Source organism: Sylvia atricapilla, chromosome 22 (assembly GCF_009819655.1).
Source record: "Sylvia atricapilla isolate bSylAtr1 chromosome 22, bSylAtr1.pri, whole genome shotgun sequence".
Taxonomy (NCBI): Eukaryota; Metazoa; Chordata; class Aves; order Passeriformes; family Sylviidae; genus Sylvia; species Sylvia atricapilla.
Genome location: NC_089161.1, coordinates 3,282,543 through 3,304,357, shown reverse-complemented (window position 1 = coordinate 3,304,357; position 21,815 = coordinate 3,282,543). Strand labels below are relative to the sequence as shown.

General features: G+C 54.4%; 1 protein-coding gene across 1 annotated transcript in view; it reads right to left on the bottom strand.

Moving 5' to 3' along the window:
• AJAP1 (adherens junctions associated protein 1) overlaps positions 1–21,815 on the bottom strand; it is a 37,118-nt gene that overhangs the window by 4,836 nt on the left and 10,467 nt on the right. The window contains exons 2-5 of the mRNA XM_066334236.1: positions 15,344–16,020; positions 8,102–8,189; positions 5,096–5,338; positions 3,802–3,932 (exon numbers count right to left, since the gene is read on the bottom strand). Of these exons, the coding sequence (XP_066190333.1) occupies positions 3,860–3,932; positions 5,096–5,338; positions 8,102–8,189; positions 15,344–16,020 (1,081 nt within the window). The 3' untranslated portion in view covers positions 3,802–3,859. The remainder of the gene's footprint in view (positions 1–3,801; positions 3,933–5,095; positions 5,339–8,101; positions 8,190–15,343; positions 16,021–21,815) is intronic.

Sequence of the window (21,815 nt, the reverse complement as noted above, 5' to 3'; positions counted from 1 at the left end):
TGGGGCTGTGCTGGGACTGCTGCTACTCCTCCGAAGACAAGCCGGGATCTTTTATGATGACTCATTATCTGTTAATGTTAACACAAGCCATTTGCTGTTGTTAGGCAGAACGTGGCCAGCACAGCAGCTGCTGCCGTGTTGGAGCACGGCATCACTGCACAATGCTGTCAGATCTCACCCACTCTGTGCCAGGGCAGGGTCAGGCCAGTGTCACCAAACCAGCACAGCTGCTGGGTCCCAAAGTATCCCCTCCCTGCCAGCGTTGCCCAGTGTCCTGTGGCTCCGGGTGAGCACTGGTTAATGCACGACGGCAGGATGTACAATTGGTATTGTATCCCAAATAGCCTCTTTGTGCAAAGTAGGTCAGCATTTGATCAACCTTACAGATTTTTGTATAATCTCATTCCATGGGGTTTTTCAGTCAAAGAGAGTGGGATTAAGGACAAGAATAATGCGGAATCTCAAACTTCATTTCAGAAAGCCCCAAAGCCAGGATGAAATCAAGCCAAACCAAGCCACCCTGTGCTGTGGTGCCTGGACAAAGCCACTAAAGTCTTTGGCACATGTCCTGCGCTGGTCTGCAGAGTGGTGGTGCTCCTGCCTCTGTCTGGGTGCTCCTCCAGCACCACTGGCACCAGGCAAGAGAAGTTTTCCTTTTCATCTCTCCCTTCAGGTAACTCCTGAGAGCTTCCACTGACTGCTCCAGTGCTCACCTACCCAGCCCAGGGCCACACTGAGGCTGCACTGTCACACCAGGCTGCTGCAGACAGACTGACTTCTCTGCCTGCAGGAGTAGCTGCCGGCAGTCGCTGCTGAGGTGTGACATCCACCGAGGTGTGACACCTACCAAGGAGCTGGTGCTCCGGTGGGGCCAGGCCACAGGCACAGGCAATCTGCTGGAAAGCTCCACCAGCTGCTTGCCACGGGCAACATCACCTGCTGTGGGGAGGGACAGTGTCCTGGCGGGGACCACGCCTGCAGCACAGGAACCCTCCCCACCGCTCCTGCTGGCGCAGGAGGAATCTGACCCCAGGAAATAGCTTCAACATCTGCTCCCCGTGTACCTAAATGATTTTCACCATGTTTCCTGACACAATCACAGCGCTGCCTGCAGCTCTCCAGGCTGGAGATGCTCTGCAGTGCTGTCCCTTATATCTGCCTCCTCAATTGCTCAGCCCAGCCTGATGATGCTGTTGGCATCACCCAAGGCCAGTGTGCCAGCTGGGCAGCACTGTGGTCAGTCCCCACACCAGGCTGGTGGACTGTCAGATCTGAAGTTCACATTAAATTCCAACTTTGCTCCCAGTGGTCATCTCAACAAAACATCTGCAGCACCCCTGTCCTGCCACCCCTGTCCTGGGACATGCCACCTGCCTTGTGCCTCCAGCTCTGGTCCCATCAGAAGCACTAATGTGCCAATGAGACAGCTCAGAGCTGTGAAGAGCTGTGAAAAGCTGTCAGTTAAAATTTGTAAAACACTAGGAGAAAGGGGCTGTGAGGAGGAAGCTGCATGTAGCCCCTCCAGCCAAAATGCTGCACATGCTCCAGAGCATCCTTCTCCTCTGCTGTGGTGCAGTGGGTCAACAACAACTGTCCCCTTCAGGTGACCTTGCTGTGGGTGTGGATGCCAGCCAGGAAACATTCATTCCCCCGGAAGTGGTGCAGCCCAAGCAGCTGCATCTCCTTTTCCACCAGCCTCTCCCCTAGAAACAAGAGCTGGAGAGACATCTTCCATGCCTCCACTGCTCTGCTTCCCTCCATCCCACTGCTCCTCTGGCACTTGGCAGCTGGTGACAGCACAAGGCAACCACAGTGGCAGGGATAGCCTAGCAGGGAGCTCATCTCAATGCCATCTGCACCTTACACAGTGACATGTGAAACTTGGAATGCTCATTTCACCTGAAGGATTTCCCATGGGCACCTGGTTTTGATTGGGACACACCACTTATGCAAGTGTGCCCCAGAAACACCCTGGTGCAAACACACCCATGCAGAGTGAATGTGCAGAGAACAGGTAGAACAAGCTTGGGATCAATCTCATTTTGTTATCGTTAATGAAACCAAACAGCAGCTTCCAGAATTGCATCTGTAATTGAAGTGCCATTACAGAGCTAATGCTCCAGGTACGAGCTGGATAGATTTTTCCAGAGCGCATCAATGTGCATTTTATGGATTCCATGAGAACGGGTCAATGAGAATTTCAAGGATTTAATAAGGCGTAATGAAATGGCTTCAGGCTATTTAAAGAAATCTATGGAGGTGACCAGGGCACAGTCTTTGGCCTGGGGTTTCACAGGACCTGGGGCAGGAGCAGTGGGATCCACACAGGATTCCTATAGTGCTTCAAGCTGCTCCGTCCTTCCCTTGACCTGAGGCATGGAGAGCTGTAGATGGCATCAAGTGTAGCTGGCTTACTTTATGTGTTATCTCTTTTCAATTTACTTTAAGCCAATGGACAGATGTTCCAAACTACTAAACCAAGGGTGGAAAAGGCCCAGTGGGTTATTGCTGAGGCTGGTGTTCCATGCAGATCCTTCCATTTCCCCTGCTGCCCTTACTCCTGGCACCAGCATCTGCCTGGGTTCCTTTGCCCTCTGTCCCCTGAGACAGTGGCCACAACAACAGAGTCAGAGAAAAAACATGAGCATATCAGTGGATGAAGAGTGAGACTTCCACCTTCACTAGTGAAGCTGTGGCAGCCAGAAGAGGCTCTGAGGGGGCAGATTCATGCCAGATGAATCTCTGCTCTCTGCCCCACTGTGCTGGCACACACCTCACCTGCCCTGTCTAGACACTGCCAGCCCCAGCACGGCCGAGACCATTAACTTTTTATTCCCTTCCATTCTAATCTAATTATATTTCTGTGTTCAATAGCTGTGCATAATGTTAAACAGGCTATTCCAAGCGAGCTGCAGCCAGGGAAGGCTGGAAATTTCATTTACACTGAATATATGATTCATTACAGCAGGGACTTGGGACAGAGCAATTAATTCACCTGACCACGTGGCTCAAGCGGGCATCGCTGCCCAGAGCGAGCTGGCACACACAGACTTTTCCTGACACTGCTTTTGGCTGTGCCACCTTCAAAAGTGACACAAGGAGGTGAAAATGTCTCAGGCTTACTCAACGAAAGAGAAGACAACCCCCAAAGATTGTACTCTTACAACCAGAACAACACTACTGCACTCCTTCAGTCACAGCAACAACCCAGATGTGACCAGCTGCTGGGGCCTGTGCTCAAAGGGTTGGCTTTGCAGAGCAGCAGGAGAAGGAGGAGGAGGAGGAAGAGGAGGAGGAGGAAGAGGAGGAGGAGGAAGAGGACCCCAGCACCCTTGCAGTGAGCATGGAAGTGTTCATGACAGCAAACATCACCAAATGAGCTGTCAGGTACTGGTGGAGCGTGCATGCTGGACATGTGGCGCTGGGACGAGGCGGGCTGTCCATCATGCCACCAGAGGTTAATTACAGATCAGGCCATTTCCCAGCACGGAAATTACTGTGGCTTGTTGAGGTTTCAGAGGTGGGCTGGAACCATGGGATCAGGCTGAAGTTCAAGGCTGCCCCAGGGACCCTTTGCTTTTGAGTTCTTGCCCATTCCAGTGTCTGTCTGTCAGTGTGGGCCTGTCTGCAATTAACCTCCCCGGAAAAGCTGCTGGGCTCCCAATGTCCCATCCACGGCATGAAATACGTCCAGTCACACTGAAAGAAGTGCAGACAGGAGGATGGCACCAGGCAGGGTACGAGGGGCACAGTGGGGGCACAGGATGGATGTGGGATGGACGCAGGGAGCGCGGTACGTACCAGGAAACAGCCCGCTGGCGTCTGCCCTGCCCCCAGAAGTCAAACAGGCTTCGGCCAGTCAGCAGGAGATTTCAAACCATTTCTCAGACACAAAGGCCACGGGAATAAGATGCCGGTCAGAAGAAGAGGGTCTGCAGTGAGCAGAAATAGGGGCTTGTACACGCTGGTACGTAACACACACGGTGCAAGCCAGGGTGGCCTGCTGCACAATCAGCTTTGTTTTTTTTACATCTCTCTAGAGTGATGCTTTGAGTGGGCCTGGGTTCACCAGGCTGCCTGGAAGTGCTCTGGGATAGAGGGTCTCAGAAAGCATCCCTGGATGGTGGGAAAGCCATGATCTCTGCTAGCCAGAACACAGACACTCTCTGTCACTTGGCTGGAGTTCATATCAAACCAAGGCTTGTGGACACCCAACAAAATGGTGTGGCAATCCCTGCCAATTCTCCACCTTTTGAGATGTGAAGGAGCCCTGGAAAATGCAGATGAGCAGAACCCCGCACACACGCAAGAGATGCTGATTGAAAAGGCATCAATGAAGTTGGCTCCAGGCCTGTCCTTGGGGCAGGCAGACATGGGCTGTGGCTGCCACACATCTTGTGGTTTCCTCAAGGCTGCCTGGAGCATCAGCTTTCTCATTTCTCTCAAAACTCTCTGTCTGGCTTCTCCTCTACCTTTGATGGGGACACACATTTACCATATGGTGAAACCCCACCAGCACCCAGTGAAAGCACTCTGGAAACAGCCCGTGGTGTGGGAAACATCGCTCCCAACCCCACCTCTCCTGATCCCCTCCCTCTGGGCAGGCAAGGGGCTGGCAGAGCGTGGCCACATTCCTTGGCTGCCAGTGATGCTCCTTGTTAACGCTCCGCCGTTATTTCACAGCAGCCAAACGGTTCATTTGGCTCTCACTGCCTGCTCCTCCATTAATCACCCGCTTGTTTGCAGCCCGGCAGCTTTGCCGATGCCACTGAGGAGACAGCACGGGCGCTGGAAAAATGGATCCAGTGGCATTTTACGTGCTGGCAGGAGCAACAGCAGCATCTGGGAACTGAACACCATGTGGTGCTCAGCTCACCCAGCCCTACAGGGCTAGGGACTGCTGAGGCACCCACCGAGCCTCACTGCCAGGACTGGGGGTCGGGGGAGAGCCCCACACTGAAATACGAGTGGGTGAGCACCCGAGAGGAAGATGGCTCTGCCAAATGCTCCCAGAACATCACCCCTGAGCACCAGGGCCCCATCACCACAGTGGGATGGCACTCCCCACCTGTGGAGAAACCACGGCCCACCTCACCTGTTTCCATTGAAGGTCGTTTTGTAATCCCCGGGCGAGTGCAACGTGTCCTCTGCATAGACGGGCACGGGGGTCCGGACGCACTCGTGGGAGCACTGCAGCGTCTCGTTGTAGGCGGTGAAGATGTCGAGGGCGCTGGGCACACGGGCGGGGGCGAAGTCAGTCAGGTTCTGGCAGCTCTCCTCCTGCTGGTCCAGCTTGTGTTGGTGGCTGTTGCGCCGCGGGCGCCCGCTCTGTGCACAGCTGGGGTTGGGGGCAGAGAGAATCAGACAATCATGCGGTGGTCTGGGTTGGAAGGGACCTTTAAAACGCTCCAGTTCCATCCCCCTGCCATAGGCAGAGACACCTTTCACTACATCAGGGTTGTTCCAGCCCCTGTCCAACCTGGCCTTGGACACTTCCAGGGATGGGGCAGCCACAGCTTCTCTGGGCAGCCTGTGCTATGGCTTCACCACCCTCACAGGGAAGAAATCTTCCCTAAGATCTAACCTAAGTCTTCCCTTTAGTAGAAAACCATTCCCCTTGTCCCACCCCACTGTCTGTCTGTATCAAAAATTGCCCTCCATCATTTTTATAAGTCTGTTACAGCCTTAAAGGTCAAAGCAGAAGGGACGGGAGGCACAGTGTGTCCCTGAAACCTGGCAGGGGAACTCACCTGATTGACCAGACATTACAGATTGCTCAATACTAGATTAGAATTCAGAAATTCCAATTCCAATACAGAGTTGGAAAGATCAGCCACAAGCAGTCCTTTGGCACAGTGCTTTTTTTTAAGAATCAAATTTACATTTTAGACACAAGCTTTTTCTCATCAGAGGAATGACTTAATGAGTCACACATTTGTACCTGCAGGAAGCAAAAGCCTTTTCTTAAGTGAAAATATGTAGGTGAGAACAATGAAGTGAAATCCTTTCCATTTGGGAGACACCAACAGGTTGGAACTTCTCAGGATAAATGAGCTCAGGACCTGGTGTGACACAGCAGAGGGATGGCTGGCAGGGCAGCCCTGCTCTCCGGGGGCTCCTCCAGCTCCGGAGGCTTCATCAGGATCTCGTGGCTGTACAACACTTCTGGCTCAATACGTCAGAGACAAGGAGAACCCCAGCTCACAGGAGCCGCCCTCAATCAGCCTGGTCCTATTTCAGGGTCTAGACACTGATTTAATTAAGATGCCACTTTTTCCAGATGGGATTGACAGCGCCTTGCAGAATGCTGGAGTTTTGGGAGGTGGCAGCTCCGAGGGCGGTGGGAGCTGGGGATGCCAGCACTATCTGTGGAGAGGCACCCCTGGGGACAGGAGTGTGGGGCTCTGCCAGGAGCAGGGCTGGCCGGGGTGGCAACATCTGCCAGCAGTGGGGCACTGCCTTCTCTGCTCTGGTTGATGCAACTGAAAGAGACAGCCCTAAACCAACTGCTGTCTCCCCACGACACGTGTGCAGGAGGAGCAGTGACAAGAAGGACGCTGGCTTGGCATGCAGCCATTGCTCACCTGTCCTGCTTGAGGGGGGACAAACGCCAGCCAAAGGATAGGGACAGCAATTGTGTCCTCACTGGGGATGGGGCCAGGGCATATGATGTGGGTCAGCCCTGCCACAGAGCACCTGCACGCAGCCCAGGGTCACCAATGAACTGAGGCAGTTTGGTTAGAGTTGAGCAAACTCCCAGGTACTGTTTCTTCACCTAGGACACACTTGGGTGCTGCCCACGCTCTCCTGCTGAGGATTTTCTCTGGTGATTTCTCAATTTCACTTACTGTGAAGCATTTCTATTCTACACCAATCATTGGATTTATTTTTTCCCCTCTTTGGCTTCAGCAGCAGTTACTGAGCTGTTCTGCCAAGCTGTGGTCAGCTGGATCAATGACTCGTACCGCTCACTGCTGCGACTGGAGACAAATCCCACAAGTGTTTTATAAACTATTTTCCCTGCTCCTTCACCGAAACACTGCAGCAACCACAGAAGTTTAGTGAATAAAATCCCACTTGAGCTACAGGACGGAGTGTCACTGCCTCCTCCCCAAAGCAAGTTCAGCTGTGGGGCCAGAATCTCAGCACTTTTGGTCGGCTGCTGCACCACATAATGGCTTTGCCAAGATGAGGATGCCTCCACAGCCCTGCTTCTCCTCTCATCCCAGTTAGCTAGCAGGCTCCCCATCAACTTGGTGTTGTAATTGCCTTCTGGCTGCAGGAATCGATTTGCTGCAGCACCCACACAGAGCTCGGCCAGGCCAGAGGGGAGAGCCACCAGCTCTCCCCCCAGCCCTGTGCTGCAGCCGTGTTGCTACGCCAGCAACGCTGACCTCAAAGTAGGCCAGTTTCCCTGGGAAAATAGGTAAAGTGAGGAGTGCCTGGAGCGAAAGCTAACCTATTTCGCCATACGCCCAGCCATGCTGAGAGAATAAATGGGAGCAAATGAAGCTGGAGGAGCACAGCAGTGCCCTGGGGGTTGGGGCATGCTACAAACCATGGCACCTGAGGGGCTTCGAAGGTGCCCTTCTGTCCCTGGGGTCTCAGAGAAGGGCAGGAAATGCGGCTGCTTCTCACCAAGCCAGGCTGGGGAATTTAGGAGCAGCATCAAAGCTCCTTAGGGAAGGCAGTGGAGGAGCTGCTGCTGGCACTGGGCAGATCCTGGGAACACTTGCTGTGGCCCAACACAAGGCTCTGACCTCCCCAGGTGGCATCATGCTGAGGCACTCAGCCCTGGAGCGACAATGTGCACCTGTCCCATGAGAATTGTCCACCCAACCCTGGCCCATGCTGGTCCCCAAAGCCAGTGGCTAGGTGTTGTGAGGTGGGGAAGCTGTGGGGGCGCAGCTAAGCCCTGACGCACCAACTTCCTTTGGAGGTTTTGGTGTAAACCCCCCATGTTCTCCTGCAATGCCTTTCCAAAACTATCCTGGCAGGTGCCACGAGCTTTGGCACCTGCAGCAGGATGGGCACCTCCACCTGCACCCTGTCCCCATTCCATGCCACCCCCCCAAGCCAAGCAGAGCAAGAAGGACCTTACCAATTTTTTAAGACAAGAGTTGTTATCAGCGCAGCTATGACCATGATGAGGGACACGGTAATAGTGATTATCTGATGAACTGCCAGGCCTGCAGACAGAAGAAAAGAGACAGTGGGGATGGGAACTGAGGGGACCCCAGCAAAGTCCCCCTCCCCACACAGCCCCTCACCATCCCCCTCCCAGCCCTTCCCAGCGTGGGGCCACACACAGCCTCCGGCAGTGGTGCCGCAATCCTCTCTGCTGCCTTACACAAAATAATCTGTAAGCTAGGCTCCTCATTTCCTATCCTCTCAAGTATGTTCCTTGTCAGCCCGAATTAGGCACGAAGAACGGAAGAGAAGTGAAGACGTCTCCCCTCTGGGACAGAAAGGGAGACAAGTGCAGCCTTGCACCGGGTGCGGGATTCACCAGAGATAATAATTACGGCACTGACGGCTGCTCGCTTTGCAGGTCGGGTGGGCTCATTTCCCCCTCTTCACCTTCCACGGGGTATCATTTTGGCTCGTGGATCATTCCTAATGAGCAGTTTGGAAACAAAAGCAGCTCGCTGTACACTATGTTTGTGATTTTGTGCTGCCTTACAGTTGCAATTTCATAATGAAATGATTTTTCCTGGCTGCAGCCCAAGGATGTGCTATTTTTCACAAACAGATGTTGCAGCTCCTGATGGATGGTAGTTTTAATAAATAAATAAGTCTTAGAATGACAGGAAAATAAGCAGTTTTATATATATATCCATATGCGTCTGTGGCAAGGACGGCGTCAGTGCCAGGGCTGCAGCTCAGCTGGAGCTGGCGGTGCCTGGGGGCCACTGGGCAGCACTGGGGCATCCACTGCTCATGGGGAAGGATTCACTTGTGACCCCCGTGCTGGCAGAGTGGGCAGCAGCCAATTCCAGCCAGAGCCAGAGCTCACTCCTCAGCTGCTCCACCTCTGGGATTCATCTCCCAGGGGAATTCACAGGGAAAACGCCACAGTGGGAGGCTCCCCACCTCCCACTGACACCCCACCTCCTGAAGGTGAGGCCCGGAGAGAGAGTTCTGGCCCCAGGCTCTGAGTTCCCAGAGGGTGATGACGATGGGAGCATGTCCTGACGGGCCCGAGGAGCGTGGTGGCAGCTGGTGCCCACGCGTGCCAGGTCAGCAGGGACGCCCACCCTGGCAGCAGCCAGCCCGGCCGCATCCTGCACGGCAGTCTTGGAGCAGCTCCCAGTGGGACGCTGCTGAAAAAGATAAAAGGAAAGACTCTAAAAATAAAATCAAACCAGCCCAGTGCCCGATTCCTTTGAAAACAGAAGCAGAGTCAGGGACGAGACCTTCTGCAACACTGGGAGCTGAGGCAGTGGCGGCAGGGCCACAGGAGAACCTAATGATGCAATTAGTCCTTGCATTTACGTAATGGGAAAGGCACAGGCAGAACAGATTGCAGGTGGCTGAGCACTGGGAAGGATGGCAGCTCCTCAGAGCAGGACACATGGATTTAAGAAAGGCTGGATAATTTTAGACTCCATCACACACATAAGTTGCCATATGTACTGGCACAGCAAAGTTCCTTTGCATCATGTATTAATTCTGCACCAGAAGCCAAGGGGGATTTCAGGGGGACAGGAGATCTTGTCTCCATGGTGGTGATGGACAGAGGGAAGGGACCCAACAGGTGGCCCACGATGGTTCCCTGGAAAGCCCTATAGCAATACCTGCTGCAATAAACACTACCAGGTCTTTATTCCTAATTTACAAAGGTATCAAATCCTTTCCTCTAGGCCCTCAAAGAATGTAGGGCCATATAGAGCAAGAGCAAGCAAACATCCAATCTATGAGGGGCAGGCTAAATGGGTGAGGCACCCTTTGAGAGGGGAATGCCCTGTAAGGGACATAAAGCGCCTTGGGGGTGAGGTGAGACGGAGAGAGATGCTGCTAAGGACAAAGCAGTATTTTAGATACAGTCCTCGAAGCCAAACTGGATGGAGGAAGCTAAAATCAATAGCTCATAGAGCAAAATCCTCCTCCTCCAGTGTAGGAAGCTGCCTGGCACAGGCATAACTCCCCATGAGAGCCTGTGCGCCCAGAGAGAGATCCTGGGAGCAGGGATTACAGTGCCTGGGTTTTGTTTGCTCATCTCCATGGCAAAAGCTCCCATCCCAGCGGGTCACAGAACCCGGCGGCCACGTAATTACACTTTATTAACCGTGGAAACAGCGAGCTGCAGGGAGGGCAGCGGCGGGCGCCGGAGCGCGGGGAGGGACACCCGGCACCAGCCCCCGCACCTGGAACACCTCAAACCCACGAGGGCTCCCCCTGCCAAGGCTTTTACCAGGCAATTTGACGCAGTGACCATTTAACTGGAGGGTAATTACAGGAGAAGTATTTAATGGAGCCGAAAGTGTGTCCAAGCCTCTGCGCTTCTGCTAGTGCAGCAGAATTCCGCGTGCCGCCTGCCAGGAGGGAAAGCTCTTCAAAGGCGCTCTCTGAACCCTCGGAAATGCTGAAATATCTCTGGGTTTTTCCACTCTCGTGCCGTCCTACTCTGCTCTCTCTGGGGCCTCTAATCTCCCCTGTGGGGGGAGAGGGGCCACAGAATCCCAGCAGGCAGTACAACCCAGCTCCCGATTCCCCACATCCCGGGCAAAACCCCAATCTTCTCAGAGCAAGCCAATGCCAGGGCTTTTTTTTATCTGTTATTTTAAAGACCATATATTTGCTGCTGAGATGAAAGTGCTGAGGTTTGGCCTTTCTGGCCACCTTTTTGAAACGGCTCCCGGACAGCTCTGCATCAATGGAATTAATTCCATGAGAAAATCCATTTGAGACTAATGTCTTGCTACTGCAGGAGCGCGCAATGGCAGCCAACAGGAGATATAAGCTCTTAATTAAAAACAAAGAGAACCTCTATCCCCCAAGGCCTTTATTTCAACAGCTCTGGTTAGGGAGCCTGTATTTTTCATTTTCCCAATAAAAACAGCTACGAGCTGCAACTCTTTGAAGACCCTCGTCAAGGCCTTGAAGCTGCATAAAATTAGAAAAACGAGAAAACAGCTCTATTTCGTTTAAAAGGGAGAAAACTGGAGTTACTTTTATGGGCCAGATATGGCTACCTCCAGTCTCTTCCCTGTGTGGATCTCCCTTTCCTCATCATCCCATCCTCATCTCTGCCACGAGTCTCCTTCCTCTGTTCTCATATGCCCTGAACACCAGGATGCCAATGCCTCCTGCTGAGCATTGTGGAGAAGCTGGGGCAAAGCGGCTGGACTCAAGAGGCTTTACGGCTTCCCCAGCCATCAGAAATCACATCTGAGGCCCAAAAGCCTCATCCCCTGATAAAGCTGCTTGCGGACAGAACAATTCAATCAGGAGCGTGGTGTGGCCTCCCTGCTGCCACCGCTGGCCTTTCCCAGGGGGGATCAGCCAGATTTGGCCGTAACATGAACCTACTGCTGGTTAATAGCTTGTAAGGAAAATAATTTACAAAAGCCACAAGGGTCTGATACAGGGGAGGAGACACAGCAGAAGCTGTCTTGAAAAGCCTTGTTACAGTGCACAGCCAGTTCCTCTGCTGCCCAATCCACTGTACCACAAACTGCCTCGGGTCTGCTCTTCCCAACACTTTCTTGCTGGGAGAGTTTGGGTCAGCAAAACTGCTTGGTTTTCCACCTGGAAAATCAGTGATCTCTCTGAAACCCAGCCCAGAGAGTGTTAGCCATCCTGAGGTGAAAACACAGCTTTTCAGCAAAAAACCCACCAAGGTTCCTGGTAACTTCCTGGTATTTTGAGCTGGACTGATGAAAGAAGCTGCTGCAGCTGTGAAATGTTCTTGCCAAGAAGGAAGATCCTGGAGGCTTATGCTAAAGACACTAGGACTTATCTTCTCAGGTGTTACAGCAAGTATCACTGAGCAATAAATACTTGGAGAGCAGCAGAGTTGAGTTTCTGGCTCACTGAGATGCATGTGGGAGGATGTGCACAGGCATGTTCGCCATCCGTGCATTCAGGGGAGTGTCCCATCTCCCTTGGAGAGAGAGCTCAGCTGATGGCCACACTCCTTCCTTACTTCCACCATCATCCTCCACCCTTCAGGAGAACTGCAGCTGATGCATGGCCCTACAAGGGATCCTTTGGGCAGCTCCCAGGAAGGGTAATCAGTGGTGCCAACCCCAGGAGATGCCGTCCAGCTCCTTCACCTCCTCTCTGTCCCCCATCTGCGGCAGCTCCCCACGCCTCAGCATGGCGGATCAAAAAGATGGCTCCATCCTCACTGCCCAGGGTTTTCTTTTAAACACATTTTATCTTTAATTAATTCCTTTGAAGCCTTTTGCATCTACTATCTCCTCGCCTCCAGCACCCCACTACTGCACCCTCTTTCTGGAGGCAGGGTCATCACCAGCGGGAAGCAACACCTCTATTACTATTTATTCCTGACGTGCTGCTGGCTGGCGGAGGGGAGGGGGCGGTGAGTGGCCTGGGGCCACCACCAGCTCAGATCCAGCTGCCAACACCCACATGGCCCCATCTTACCCGAGGAGAACCCCAGCCCTGGTGAAGGGGTGTCCCTGAGCATCAGCTCTGCCACAAGCTCACAGAGCGCGGTGCCAAATGCGCCGCGACTGGCCATCAAATACCACTAAGAGCAGCAGACAGCACATGGAGTTTTCTGCCTTATAAAGCACTTAAAGGTTTAATTAAAGACGGCTTTATCCTAAAGCTCCTGAAAGGAGCCTCGGACAAACCAGCAAGTGCAATTCCTGCCTCGCTGTGACAGCTCTGATTCATTCCACTCCTCTCTGCTTTGGCTGAGGCTGCGGGACCCGGGGATGCTCTGCCTTGGTGAAGGAGCTCAGCCCACGTGGAGAGTGCCCGGTGAAAGCTCCTCACAGCCCTTCCCACTTCCAGCATGCTGGAATTTTAATTATTCCTCTCTTTCCCTGCTCCAGAGTAAAATGATTATGACAGCCCTGAAGAAAGAAGCACATTTTTGAAAAGCACAAGCATAAACTACGCCTGAGTGAACATCTTGCATGCCCAGCTGATGCCAGCAGTGCTGTGCCGTGCGGCAGGGGTGGCACCAGGACAGGAACACCTGAGCCGCAGGTCACCTGAACCCCCACAGCAGCACCCACCGGGCCAGGGCACGCGCCAGCCTCTGCTCTCATCCCAAGCATTACCTGCCATCACTCCTCTGCTGCCTCTCCTGCCTATGAGCTGAGTAATTCCTATTCCAGGGGAATTTTTTAAAGCTTGTTTTTGCTGTCAGCGGCTCACAGAGGCATTGTTTCTGGCTTTTTTTCTCTCGCTTCTCAGCAAGGAGGAAGGGGGGTGAGAGGAAGATCTGACAGAGCAGAGCTGCTCCCATTGCTCATCTCAGTGAGCACTGCTGCCTCTGCTGAAATGAAGTGGCTGTTTTTAACACCCTGTGAGCACCCCAAGGAGCCTATGGTCCCACAAGAATCACCAGGGACCCAGAGGCAAAGCATGGAGGGATACAAGGACACAGCACAGGAAGGACATGGGGGTGGCGGCACAACAGCAGCCACCTGCTCTGATGGAATCAAGCATGGGGGATCTGCATGGCTCCAGGAGCCCTGGGACAGCTCTGCCAGCTCCTGGAGTGACCCCAGCTCCTGTGGGTGCCACACACAGGTGGTTCCACCCTGACCCCCCAGGCATGTGCCAGGGACAGCTGAGGGACCACAGACAGCAAGAGCAGCACCGCTTCTGCCGTGGGCTCCCGTCAAGGCGCCTCACCGGACAGGGACTGGCAATGCTCACTGAGGCAAATAAACCGTACAGGCGAGTTACCTCATCCTCATTTGTAGCCATATGTTTTTCCCAGCAGAGAACAAACACTTCCAGCCGCTACAGCTTATATAACAGAGTGGAGCAGGGCTGGGAAGCTGCATGGCTTCGCACAGGCACCGCACCAGCAAAACTGGCACGGGCATGGACCCTGCTATGAGACAGTGTCGGCTGCTCACTCTCAAAACGCTGTCCCGAGGCACAGCAGGGGCATGGAGCTCCCACTGGGAGCATACTGAGAGCTCTCTTGGGTGCTCAGCCCCAGCGCTGGAAGGAAAAGCGGATCTGGAGCTCAGGAGCTGTTCAACTGAGGGTGGACGAGCTGGGATCAAACAGGGCCTTTAGACCCGGGAAGGAGTTGATCGCATTCACTGCTTGAAGTGAAGTTAATTAGCAAAAACTCCAATCCTGAAGAAAGCCTCTAATGAGAGCTAAAGCCTGCAGATTAAAGCAGTTGGCCCCCTGGGAGCTGCCAGGGCTGCATCTCCCATTGTTCCGAAGCCACGCAGGACAGCAGTGGTGGCACTCTCAGGTGGGTGGCAACACTGTCAGCTCAACTTCGCCTAAACAAGGCAACCCACTCCAGTAAGTCCCAGAGCCTCCAGCACATGCCAAGAGCCATCCTCCCACAGCTGGCGAAGGCAGAGGAGCTCCTGCAGCTGGCTGATGGCAACAAGTCCACTGCACCCCACCCTCCTGCACTGGATGACACCACTGAGGCCAGAGGCACTGACCACGGCAGGTCTGGGGAGACCAGGGTGATGCTCTCATCGTGCAGAGAGCAGCAAAAGCCGCAAGCCCTTATCGATACTCCCTTGCTGATCTATTCCAGCCAATTCCAGGGTTTTGTAAAAGGTGTGTAGGCTGGGAGTTATTTTTCGGCTATAAATAACTCCTTTAAGTCAGGAACAACATCCTGGTTGCATCGTCTCTTTCTGCCAAGCAGGGCAGGCTGGATAAATTAATTGGGATTAAGATTAGCCCATAAAATTCCTTTTCATTTCGACTAGAAAATCGCAGTGGGCTCAAAGCAGTTGATGCACAATGAGTAAATTCTGTAAACTATCCACCGGTATCCCACGGTTTAATATCAGCAATAACAAATATAATTTGCAATAAATGGGAAGCAGCTTTCCCATCCATGTCCACGCAGCAGCCAGCGCTGGGGGAAGGCATCGCTGTGCCGAGCGTGGCGCTCAGCGCGATTACGGGAGATGGGCTGTGGATGGAGACTGTAATGGGAAAGCACAGCAAGCAGCTGGAAAACGCCTCGGATAAAAGCGATAATCAGCGCTGCCGCTCTCCTCCGAGCGCTCGTTTAATGTCACACTAACTCCTGTCCCAGGCAGCGCTGCCACCGGGACACTCGTACCGCGGGGTGAACCCTCCGCTCCAGGACCCGCTAGCCCTCCTGATGTCCCCGCCACCTCCCCGGACCCCTGGCAGTCCCTACCTGTGCTGTCTCCCAGCCCACGGGGCGGGCGAGCGTCCTTGCCTCCGCTGCTGTGTCCGGCGGCCGGCTCGGCGGTGCTGGTGCGGCCGGGGCTGCTGCGGGGAACGTCCCCGCCGGGCGCGGGAGCCGCGGTGCTGGGAGGCACGCGGGGCGGCGTGGCAGCCGTGACAGAGGTGACAGCGGCGGCAGTGGTGGTGGCGGTGGTGGTGGCGGCGGCGGTGGTGGTGGTGGTGGTGGCGAAGGCGCCGGGCAGCGTGCTGCTCTCCAGGGAGTCCTCCTCGCCCGTGGGGCCCCAGACGATGACCTCGGGCAGCGCCGTGGGCCGCCCGTCCCGTGGGGCGAAGCCGCGGCCGCGCAGGTGCCGCCGGCCCCTCCGGGAGCGCGGCCGGCGCAGGGGGCGGCCGGGGGGCAGTGGGGCAGCGGGGGGCGGCCGGCGGGAGCGGGGTCTCTGCAGAGGGGGCGCGGGGGCGCAGGTCCAGGGGGGGCCGGGGCGTTGCAGCTCCTCCCCGCTCCCCGTGCCCCACAGCGAGCCACGGGACAGTCTGTGCCGGAGCGCCGGCCGTGGCGAGAGCCTCCCCGCAGCGCCGGTGGCTGGGGGCTGGCAGCTGGCAAGGTCCATGGCTAGGTGGAACATGGCTATTAAAATCCAAGCATGGCTTCCGAGCGGGCAACCTGACCTGTGGACAGACAGGGAGTGTGTTAGAAGGTCAGTGGGGCAACCCTGCTCTCCCCCTCAGTTATGGCACACCCCTAGATCTCTGAGCCCAGCCACCCAAAACATCCCCCAGCTCCGTGGGTATATCGCTGTCCTCCCTGGTTCTCCAGCCAGACTCCCCTAAAATGGCATCATAGGGCATGCTGCACCCCGCCCCCCCCCCGAAAACTACCACCACAAACATGGCAGGCTGAGGATCACCATACACAATTGTGACTTTTCAGTCGGTCTGGGAATGTTGGGAATGACCTGAGGATGTGTTCTACCAGGAAACAACCTGGAGGAGCAGCCAATGCCTGCTTTGCCCAAACTCAGCTCTTCTGGGTGAATTATCCAAAGCAGATGACCCAGTGGAGTTCCAGCAGCAAAAGCTTTTGGTCCAGGGACACTGAGATGCAGGTGTATCAGAGAGCCCATCCCTTGCTTCCCAAGCCCACAGGCACCATAATGAATCCCTCAAAGGGCTGGAGCAGACAAGTCTGTGGGCTCTTGTGTTCACATGTGTAGCCCATCTCCCACCATGGCAGTCACCCACGCCGCAGTAGGAACATCCTTCCATGGATCACGGCACATTCTCTCCCGTCGTGTGGGGCCCTCAAGCTGAACATGACCCTGCAGCACAGGGAGGGCAGGAGGAGCAGCCCCTTTTGGTACCCTTTGTGCTACAGAGCTGCTGGAACACCCCTGAGCTGCTGGCAGCTTCAGCAGTTATAATTTTGCTTTCATGTCACCGTCACATCACGTCACAGCCCTCTCCCTTTCCCAGTGGCACCGCAACAAGGCTCTGCTCCCCTCATGTCTCCTCTACAATGCTGCTCCATGTAAGGTGGCAAGAAAATCTCTGATAGGCAAATTTTTCATTTTTTACCCCTCCCACCCTGGAAAAAAAATCATTCGGCCAAAACCCAAAAACCTTTACTCCATTTTAACTCAGCTTTTACACGAGAAAGAGTTTTGTTGAACTCAGCAGGAGTTAATGAGAGCTTTACATGGCTAAACGGGCTAATCCTCTGCAGCGGCGCCGCACAGTCCTTGGGAGCACGACAGAATGTGCATCTGGTTGACAGAAGCATTTGTACACTCCCTCTGTGCGTGAGCAAGCGAAGCTAAAGGAGCTGACCTGGATACTCCCAGGCACAGGCTTTTTCTGCTCAGAGGATCTCTGCTTTTTTCCTAATTGGGTATTTTTTCAAAGCGTAACAACATTTATTTTGGGGAGGGAGAAGGCAACGCAAGGAAAGAGCGCAGAAGGAGAAAGGGAAGAGCCAGAAACAGACAACAGAAACCAAAATAGTTCAGGCTGGGGGAGGAAGGATTTCAAGGCTTCAAAAAACCACAAACCACCCAAACTGTCGTGGTGGTGGTGGGTTTTTTTAGAGGCCGACAGAGTGGTGGCAGCACGAAGAGTGTCCCCCACGTGCTGTAGGCAGTGCCGTGCTTCCACTGGTGAGGAGCCACAAGCTCACGCTCCAGCCAGATCATCAAGCGCAGACTCACCTTTGCAATGCTCAAGATCACTCCTGTAGCATGTCAGACTTGATTTCAGCCTCTGCCCAACTCCCCAGCATCACCTGAAACATCTCCTTGCAAGGAAGGAAAGGTGCCAGGCACCTCCTGACATGTCACTCACCCCAGGTGCCACCTCTCACAGCATCTGTGCCCACCCCCAGACCTCATTCCCCTTCCCAGTTCTCTGTGTTGCTCACACTCAATGCTTTTATGAACAGCTGCTAAACAGAGCAAGGGAAGTTGTGCCCAGCCCAAACTTGCATCCGAGCCACAGCCTGGAAACTTCTGAAAGAAAAAATGCTGGTCCTTGGTGCTTGGGATTAGCAGCTCACAGGATAAAGAGCTATTCCCCCTTGCTTCCATCTCCTCCTGTCTCCTTGTGACATTTCGGGGTGAAGTGATGGCAGCATGAACTTGCAGGGGCTTGCTCCTGCAAAACCTGCCCAACATGGCTGCATCATTCTGCAGCATCAGGAGATGGCATCCAACCCTTGTCTTCCCCTGGGTCATGCTGGAAAGTTGTGTCCCAGCATGCCCAGGCAGCACCGGTGACACCCAGCACCAGAATGTCCCTCACTCCTGCCACTGCTCCCCAGGCCAAAGGCTCTGGGATGGAGATGGACACTGTAAGGGACACCCAGATGGGGCAGATCCCAGTCTGTCCCGAGGACAGCTTAGGTCATCCTCCCACCAAGGTCCCGTGAAGCGATGCCACCCAAGGGGCTGTCACCCCAGGAGTGTCCTCCTAGCCATCACGCTGTGGCTGGCATGTCCCCAGGAGATGGCTTCAGAGACAGAAGCAGCAAGTCCGGTTACCTCGGAGGAATTTTGCGTGGCATGCGATCTTCTGAGGGCTTTGCAACAACAGATAAGAGCAAGTGTCCTTCAGAATAAATAGCAGCGTGTAGGAGTTGCCGTTGTCCTGGCAACGCAGCGTGATGTGCCCGGCGCGGCGGCGGGGATGGATGCGGCAGCGCGTGGCGCGGCCAGAGGCAGGACCACCCGGCCCTCCCCTGCCACCCCCGCCCCACACCAGCACCCTGCCAAGGTTGCCAGAGGGAGTGACACGTCCCGAAGGACACCCAGGGAGCGGGGATACATCCCGCCCGGATCTCCTGCCACCTTGTCCTTGCCCCAGAAAACCTGGGTTGTCCCAGGAGAGCCCGCTGCGGCTGGCACAGCACGGCCCGGCACAGCGCCCCGGGAGTCCCTGTGCCTCCGCCTCCCCGTCAGCCGAACAGGCAGGAGAGCACCGAGCGTCTCTCGGGAGAGCGAGCACAAAGTCACCGCTGCTTGGAGGCCGGGAGGGCGTTCCTGCTTTGCCGAGACATCAAACAGCTCAAACGCCTCTCCAATGGCACGAGCCGCTCCTCAGGGACAGCAGAGCGGAGGCAGAGGACCCTGTGCTGCTCCCAGTGCATGGGATAACTCCCTAACTGCACCCAAAGGGGGGCTGTGGCACAGGGAAGGGAACACATCATCCAGACCCACACATTGCATCCATCTGCCTCGGTTTGGGGGCATGGAGCCAGCCCTGGCTGGAGGTACACGTGGGCCAGAGGGATGCACTGGGCAGGGCCGTGGTTATGCTCCTCACTCGAGAATCAGGGCTTTGGTTATTCCTTTACCCCCCTACAAGCACACACAACCTATTTTGCAAAGAAATTTGAGGAGCGTGGGCAATTTTCACATTACTTCTTTTCCCATCTTGAAGGTGAATGGGAACGTCATCCCAAAATACTGTTCAAACTCCAGGAAAAACTCAATAAAACTCTGAAACTGGGTTAGATAAAGAAGCACAGAGCAGATGTATTTGAGAAAATGAAATCCTGTCCTTGATCTCCTCATCCCAGGCCTTGGCTCCCACCAGCCACAAATCCTTTCCCTTGGCTCCATGGATGGTGAGGCGGCCGTGCTTCCACACAGGAAATGGAACTCGTACAGTTATTTACCTGCAAGAAGCATGAGAGCAGATTTCAAAGAGACCACTGGGCTAATGACACAGATCAGGCACACCAGACATTCCAGGACTATTTCCTGAGCCCATCCTGGTTCCAAAGGTGACGGAACAGTGGGTGTTGCACTGGAGCCACCACAGCCCTCCACACCCAACACATCTTTCAGAGTCCTCCCCTGTGTGAAACTCCTTCCTGAATCTTTCCAGGTGCAGCCGTGTGCTTTGAAGAGGAGGACAGTTGGCACTAGAGAGAGAGATTAATTTCAAGGATGCTGGAGGACGTGAGCTCACAGTGGTCATCAGAAGTGAGGGAAAAGGCTGCCATGGAATTTGGCTGCTCCCACCACTGCACACACGGTACCAACCTCCACGTGCAGGGAGGGAAAGCAGGAGCATCCAGCATGGAGTGGGACAGAACAACCCCTGCTCCAGGTCCTGGGAACCCTCAGGGGTAGTAGCACCTCAGGCAACCCTGATACTGCAGACAGGACATGGATTAATCCAGTGCACCCGCTGTGCTCCCAGAACCCCCCGGCTCTGGTAATGTGTCTGAAAATTAACTGGGATCACAGCTCTGACAATCATCAAAACACCACCCGTCAGCACTAACCCACTTCCCCAATGCCTCAAAGGCTCACTCGAGTGCAGTCCCTTTCATAAGGTCCTTTTTTGCTCTCCAGCATCAGCCCCTTTCTCCTGTGCCTGTGGAGACACTTCACAGGAGCATTAACTGTAGAATACGCTGATTTTTAATGCAGAATTATACAAATGGAGCCATTCTTCCATTTCATGCCTCCTCTTAGGTAATCTATCGGTATTGCACAGGGAATCAAGGTTATGTCCTTGTTGGGGTGATTTACAAACTCCGAGCATTTCATATCTCCGAACACCAAGCGAGGCAGGGACAGAAATATTCCTGTGAATGCCTGGAGCAGGAGCCATGGTCAGAGAGTTGGGGTGATGTTTCCTTGACCCAGGCAAGGCAAGGCAGGAAAGCAGGTACCATGCTCTAGGAAAAGCATCCTTGGCAGCGTGGCTGTGTGTCCTACAAAGGCATTGAGAGCGGGGCAGGTTATGAGTACGTGCAGGAACTCACTGGCTCCATACGGAATAGAACGAGGCCGCTGCATCCCAGCGGGTGACTTTCACACTGGAGCAGGAAGAAGAGGGGAGAACTTCAGTGGCAGATACTTGGCCCACGATCGTGTGTCCTCGCTGAGGTGGGGACTGCAGCCACTGCCGCAGCCGCTCTCCTCTCCATCCCGCTGTCCTGTGTGATGATCCCTGCAGTGCAGAGACTGTCCTTTGTTGTCAACTACCAACCATCACCATGGAAATGGAGCATCGCCATTCTGCACTCTGGGCTGGACCGGGACTGTCCCCAGGGCTGGGGGGAGGGGAGATGAACCATCCCCATGTGAAGGTGGCATGGATGAGTGCCAAAAGGCATGTTATGACATAGGATCAGCAGGTGACCTTGTGGACCATTCCCACATAGCATCCACCAGGTCCCACCCCACATTCCAGGCACTAGCAGCTCGATGGAGACCTCTCTCCTGAGCCATGTTCTGCTACGGGATGAGTTTTTCTGATCCCAGACCCAATGGGAACCAGAAACATACAAGCCACTGCGCCATCTGTAGCCTTAGCTTCTTCCCAGATAATTATAAATTTGTGAAAATATGGCTGCCAAGCTCTTTAAAGCCAGGACTGGGACTTAAGGCACAAAGGCTGACACACAGTAGCACCTAAGTAAATTAAATGTGCCACATCACTACCTATCTATATTACAGTCCTGAGCTTCAGGATTACCTGCTAATAAAAGTGATATTTAAAACAAGTCCTAAGTTCCTCCGCTGCCCCTTCTCCCCACAAGTAATTAAACTGACGCCGCTTCCCGCGGTGGAGGGGATGGGGCTTATCATGGAGGGAAATCAGCAGAGGGTGAAATAGGTTGAATCCTCCCCGCCATGCTGCTGCGGCCAGGCAGACAGCAAACACCCACTTCCCCGGGAAAACGAGGCAGAAAGGGGTTGGGTGGGGCTGGGAAGCCACGGGTACCCCCATGCTGGAAATGCCAAGATGGAGGCAGCTGGATCCATCCCTGTCTGTGCTTGGGGAGCTGTGAGAGGGGGCAGAAGGGCAGCCGTGGCAGGGGGGAGCCACTCGCTCTTCTGCCTCTGCCTTGAGCTCACCCAGCTGCAAATAAACAATTTTACCATTTGAATAGCCGCGAGTGCGGAAGGCATAATTAATACCCAGCGGTACCATCAGCCAATGTGCTGATGCGG